General features: G+C 36.8%; 1 protein-coding gene across 1 annotated transcript; it reads left to right on the forward strand.

The window, feature by feature from the left end:
* Positions 1-405: 405 nt before the first annotated feature.
* Positions 406-5,522, forward strand: LOC140842912 (probable U3 small nucleolar RNA-associated protein 11). The gene is made up of 5 exons (XM_073211117.1): positions 406-498; positions 603-694; positions 797-890; positions 986-1,065; positions 5,432-5,522. The coding sequence occupies exons 1-5, from the start codon at positions 406-408 to the stop codon at positions 5,520-5,522; spliced, it is 450 nt and encodes a 149-aa protein (XP_073067218.1).
* The last annotated feature ends 242 nt before the right edge of the window (positions 5,523-5,764 follow it).

Raw genomic sequence — 5,764 nt, forward strand, 5'->3', positions numbered from 1 at the left:
AAACCCTAAGCCTTCATCGCTTTCCACAGGCGAGTCTTCTGTGCTTAATAATTATTTTGAATTTGGTGTAAATACGAAAGAAATCCGTTGTTTGTTTATGTACCGATAATCTTCGCTGTTTCACGGTTAAATTATTTCAACTCAAGATTTTTGTTAGCCCTTTATGTTTTCTGTAGTGGTTTTTGCCTTTCTGAATTGCGTAAATTGATTTTAAAGTTCTGTGAATTTTTTTTGCTAGCATAAAGATGTCGTCTTTAAGGAATGCTATTCCATGAAAAGCTCACAAGGAGCGCGCTCAGCCGTAAGTGTGATTATTTTTTAGGGCATTAATTTCTTCATTACCCGTTTTGAAATATTTTGACGTATATTTCCGGTTCACTCAATTGATGATTTGTTGTGTGTACCATGCATTTGAGAAGGAAATTTGGGCTGCTCGAAAAACATAAAGATCATGTCATTCGTGCACGAGCCTATCACCAAAAGGAGCAGACTTTACTGGTAATTTCTACTACCCTACGTCTTGTTGGTTTTGGTAGCATTTTATGAACGAAATTTGGCGAGTTCTTATTTTATGGTAAGTCGCTTCTGCGTGTTTATAACAGAAACTTAAAGAAAAAGAAGCATTGAGGAACCCAGATGAATTTTACTTCAAGATGATTAAAACAAAAACTGTTGGCGAAGTCCATAAACCTGAGTAAGCTAGAAAATTTTATTTTTATGAGGTATCTGTTCTCTTTTGAGAATATTTATTTGAGTGTAATTTGAATATTAGCTGTTGAATGTGGATTTTGTAAAGGAGCCAGGCTAATAAGTACACTAACGAAGAGCTGATGTTGATGAAGACCCAAGACATTGCATATATTTTGCAGAAGCTTCAAACTGAAAAAAAGGTTTTATTTTAGAGTTTCTAGTTTTTTGGGTCTCGGATTCTCGAGATAGTTGTCATGCAGGTTCTTTATTCTAACATTTAACTTTTTGGATGCAGAAAATTGAAAGACTTGATGGTATGCTGCATTCTCTTGACAATCAGTCATCATCCAAACATGTTTATTATGCCGACAATAGGTGAGTGATCAAGCCCTTTTTCTGTTGATTCTTGATATTTTTCATACCCATTTTTTAGAGTAGTCAATTTCATGTTATAACAGTTATGTCACCACCAAAGTTTATTCTTTTCTCATTATCAGATATGGTCGCTTCTGATAGCTCAATTAATTTATTTCTTCAAAGTCATTTTATTCCCTTCTGCTTTAGAAAGAACGTCTAATATTTAATCTAGGCAATTAAGATAAAACTATCTGAAGGCCAATTTCAAAAGTTCAATGACCCAGGGGCAATGAGACTGTCTGTAACGTCCCAGATTCGACGACTGTCCTCACTGTATCAAGACGGGTCTTTCCAGCGTGCTTATGTCCTCGCTCACATGCACCCTGGGAAACTTCCCAGGAGGTCACCCATCTCAAAATTTCTCCAAGCCAAGCACGCTTAACTTTGGAGTTCTTATGTGAGGAGCTACCGAAAAGAAGATGCACCTTCGTGATATGTGTAGTACCAATCAAATCTTTTAAGTCCTCTTCAACTGTAGAGTCCGTTACATTGAACAGTCTCGAAATCCCTCTCATTCTCGTGTGGGTCGGTTCATTCATGTTCCCTCCACCTAGAAGCCTGCCAGGAGCCGCTCATTGTCCGTGCAATTGATGGCACCGGCGATCAACCCCCACCCTCTTCGGCCAATTAAAATAAACATGTAAATAATTTTTAACTTTAAAATAACAGCGGAAGCGAATAATGTTTCAACCAACAATTTAAAAATAAACCAACGTAAACATCGATTTAAAATAATCCAACGTATTAAAACTGAGTTTGAATAATAAAAAGTGCATAAACTAAATCATGAGATCCTCGGGTTTACTACTTCTGTCCCAAGATCGCTCACTAGTCTCCGCTCGTGGTCTCGACCTCGTCAATACCTACAACAATCAAGTCTAGTGAGTCTAAAGACTCAACATGTATATATCGTGAATAACAAGTAAATATATCGTAAAACCGCATGTAATCGTAAGAATAAAGTATCGTAAGGCGTACGGTGAAAATTGTATCATGAATAATTATAACTACGTGCATATCTGAAAATCATACGTAAAAGTTTTCCTCAATAGAGCTCTGTCATGTCATATCATAATTTTCTGGTAGAGATAATGTTTCTAAGCAAGTGGCCCATAACATAGCGTAAGTGCCTGATCAGACTAAACCACAGTATACTAGGCGGTAGAGATCAATCACAGCCCTTGGACTGGATGTCCGTACCCATACATAATCATAACCGGTTGTAATTCACCGGGCGGAGAGGTCCTCGGTTGCGCCTACCGACTTCCAAACCCATAAGCATAAGATGGCCACAAGACATATAACATATATCTCAAAAATAAACATTTCATATTTTTATGCACGTAATATAATTATAACCTTATTTTTACCGGATGAGTTGGATCGTTCCCAGGCTTTCTGCGACTTAATTCCAATATGTGACACATGCAATAAATCTTAACTTGACAAAAACATAACAATGGAACCAAAAACGAGACGATTAGAACCAATAATTTGATTTTTAACCACGGCTTCGTACCAACTCGAACCAACATTAAACCGATGTTTAACCATGATTAAAATACCCCAAAAATACTGAAAATATGCATAATAACTGTAAAACAGGAAAATAGGTGAAAGGAATCCAAAAACATAAAACGCTCTTTCGAGAGTCATTTTGGCACCTTTCACCGTAAATTCTCGTACGACCTCTAAACTTGACAAAATCATGAACGGCCAAAAACATGACTTTCCTAACTCATTGAGGTAATGTCCAGTCCAAGGCCATGGGCTAAAATCCAACCAAGAACTCAGAAAAACTTCCTGAACCGAAATGAAAGTTGCTGTCAAAAACAGAAGTTACAGCAGCAACTATGGTGTTTGTTTTGCTCAATTTATGAAACTAATGACCCTTGTGGCTTGCATCACCAACCAGAGAATCTTACCAACATCCTAATGCATGGCTTGGACCGTGGCTAATGGCTAAAAGCCAACCACAAACCAAGCAACCCCCTAAGACAATTACAGTACTCAACCGAGAATGCACTTTCTGTGTAGTGTGATGTATTGACATGGTTTACTGTCTTGGAACGTTACAATGGCCATTTGATTGACCATGGATCAATCTAGACATTATAGAGTGTTGTGTGAACCATGGCTATGGGCTAGGAGCCAACCATCATTCATACAAACACTGAAAACCGAAGGGTGCACTCACAGGAATGAAAAAAAACGAAATGCACTTGTGTTGTTTTTTATGGAATTCTGATGGATCTGTGAACCATTCCTTGGAAGGATGATTTGGTCACGTCCTAGACATGTTAAGGTAGGGTTATAACCTTGGCTACAGCCCCTAGGACAGCCAGGATTCGAACACCCACTCTAAACACCACATGACAGAATATTGAACCACATTCTGTAGCTTATGTAATTTAATTGTTGTCATGCCCTTGTTCGACTTGTATGGACTCAAACCAATGAACCAAAACCACCCTAACACAATATAAATGATGTCTAGATGCAGCTTTGTAAGCCTGGACTCGAGCAATCCCCCTATCAACAACATAAAACACTGAAGCGTGAAGCACACATCATAAACCGAAAAGCTGTACAGATTTTTGGAGAGTGTTGCTGTCAAAATTCGGTTTGTCCCTTGATTTATGAACATATACAGATTTAAAATAGCTAGTATAACTTGATTATAGAGCAAAGGAATAATATATACATTCCTGGAATTTGTTTTGAAGAAAAACAAATCAAAACGACAATACGACGCGACGGGATCGGAGTTGGCTTCCTTCTTGTTCAGCTGCTATTATTCTCGATTATTTTGCTGATGTTTTCTTCTGTAATTTCGAAGGTGGGGTTGTGGGTTTGTTAGGCAATGAAGAAGGGTGTTATAGGAGGTGTTAAGGGGGTAATAATATGCATTTAGTTAGGAGTTACAAGTGGAAGAGTTGAATGGATTTTTGAATTGTGTCTTCTCCCTTAGTTGCCGATTCCTTTCCTCATTTTGTTGCATGATTTCGTTCAGTTACTAGCATGATGGGATAAGGGAGAATCTAGGTATATTATTGTGTTTGAATTCACTAATAACTAATGAATTAAAAATGAGGAATTGTATTCACCTTAAAGGCTAATGAGATGATTTGAATGAGGTTTACTACAATTTTTGAATTTTCTTAACAAAATATTATTACTACCTCTTGCATGGTGTGCTAGTGTTTTAATTCTTGCATTTTAAATTCTTAAGGTTTAATACATTCATTAAATATATTTTTTTATGAATGACAATAGAACATTGCATGGTAAGCTTAACTTAGAATTTAAGTGTTTAAATGTTATGTTTAATTTCTTGAATATATTATACTTAAATTAATTTATCCCCACTTGTTTACATATTTTAAATTAAGCTTTAATTAAATATTGAATCTAAAAGAATTTATTTACCAACTTAGCTCTAATTAATTAAATAAATTCTAAAACATTTTATTTCTTTAAATTAAATTATTCCTTGCCTTAAATTAAATTTAGGAATATTTTCTAATTATTAATCTTATTTCAAATCTCCAAACTCCGGTCCGACCTCGCGTATTTATCTAAAAAAATAAAACTAAATATCTACTTTTAAAATAAATAAAACACCTCACATATTCATAAAAATTCATTTTTAATTTAAATAGTAGCAATTATGCATGGTTTATACGTAATATGTTTTTCGGGTTGTAACGTCCCAGATTCGACGACTGTCCTCACTGTATCAAAACGGGTCTTTCCAGCGTGCTTATTTCCTCACTCACATGCATTTTGGGAAACTTCCCAGGAGGTCACCCATCCTAAAATTTCTCCAAGCCAAGCACGCTTAACTTTTGAGTTCTTATGTGAGGAGCTACCGAAAAGAAGATGCACCTTCGTGATATGAGTAGTACCAATCAAATCTTTTAAGCCCTCTTCAACTGTACAGTCTCGTAATCCCTCTCATTCTCGTGTGGTTCGGTTCATTCATGTTCCCTCCACCTAGAAGCCTGCCAGGAGCCTGCTCATTGTCCGTGCAACTGATGGCACCGGCGATCACCCCCCGCCCTCTTAGGCCCCGGGCCTCACACTGTCTTCTCTGGAACTTCTGTTTGAATCACTTGAATTCCATGTTTACACTTGTGTGTCTGCAAATGACAGATTTTTTTTCATCCAAGACAATGATTTGGTGGTAATGTACTGGTCACACAAAGTATTAATGCATAAAATGGTGCAGGGTAAATATTGCTCAGTAGTATAGAATTTTGAGCTTAGTAGATATTTTTGTGTTTCATGAAGTATGTTGGCTGGCTGTTGATTCTCTTTCTAGGGAGGAGGCAACAGCAGTACGCAAAAAAGTTTCAGAACAAGGGAACCCATCAGCTTTTAAAGATTTGCCTGAAGTTATTTTGAGGTACTGAAAGCTATTTTTTTTAGTCAATTGCCTCCTACGAAATTGGATTGCCAGGTTGATAACCTGTTTCTACTTGCCTCCCCACAATTAAGATCCCTACCGAGTACTGAATGATATCATTACCGTCAATCCATAAGCTATATTGCAAAAACGAAGTGGACTACAAATTTTCCTTGACAATCAGAAATAATTTGCTTTAGTCTGCCTGTCCTCGCAGCTCTTTCATTTGTCTCTTCACCACCCATACTT

The sequence above is a fragment of the Primulina eburnea genome, chromosome 10 (genome assembly GCF_022965805.1).
Source record: "Primulina eburnea isolate SZY01 chromosome 10, ASM2296580v1, whole genome shotgun sequence".
Taxonomy (NCBI): Eukaryota; Viridiplantae; Streptophyta; class Magnoliopsida; order Lamiales; family Gesneriaceae; genus Primulina; species Primulina eburnea.

Excerpts from the sequence above, each read along its gene's own strand:
- LOC140842912 (XM_073211117.1), top strand. The coding sequence starts at position 406 with ATGCATTTGAGAAGGAAATTTGGGCTGCTCGAAAAACATAAAGATCAT. Across the intron at positions 695-796 it reads GGCGAAGTCCATAAACCTGA|GAGCCAGGCTAATAAGTACA; the intron begins GTAAGCTAGAAA and ends GATTTTGTAAAG. Across the intron at positions 891-985 it reads AGCTTCAAACTGAAAAAAAG|AAAATTGAAAGACTTGATGG; the intron begins GTTTTATTTTAG and ends TTTTGGATGCAG.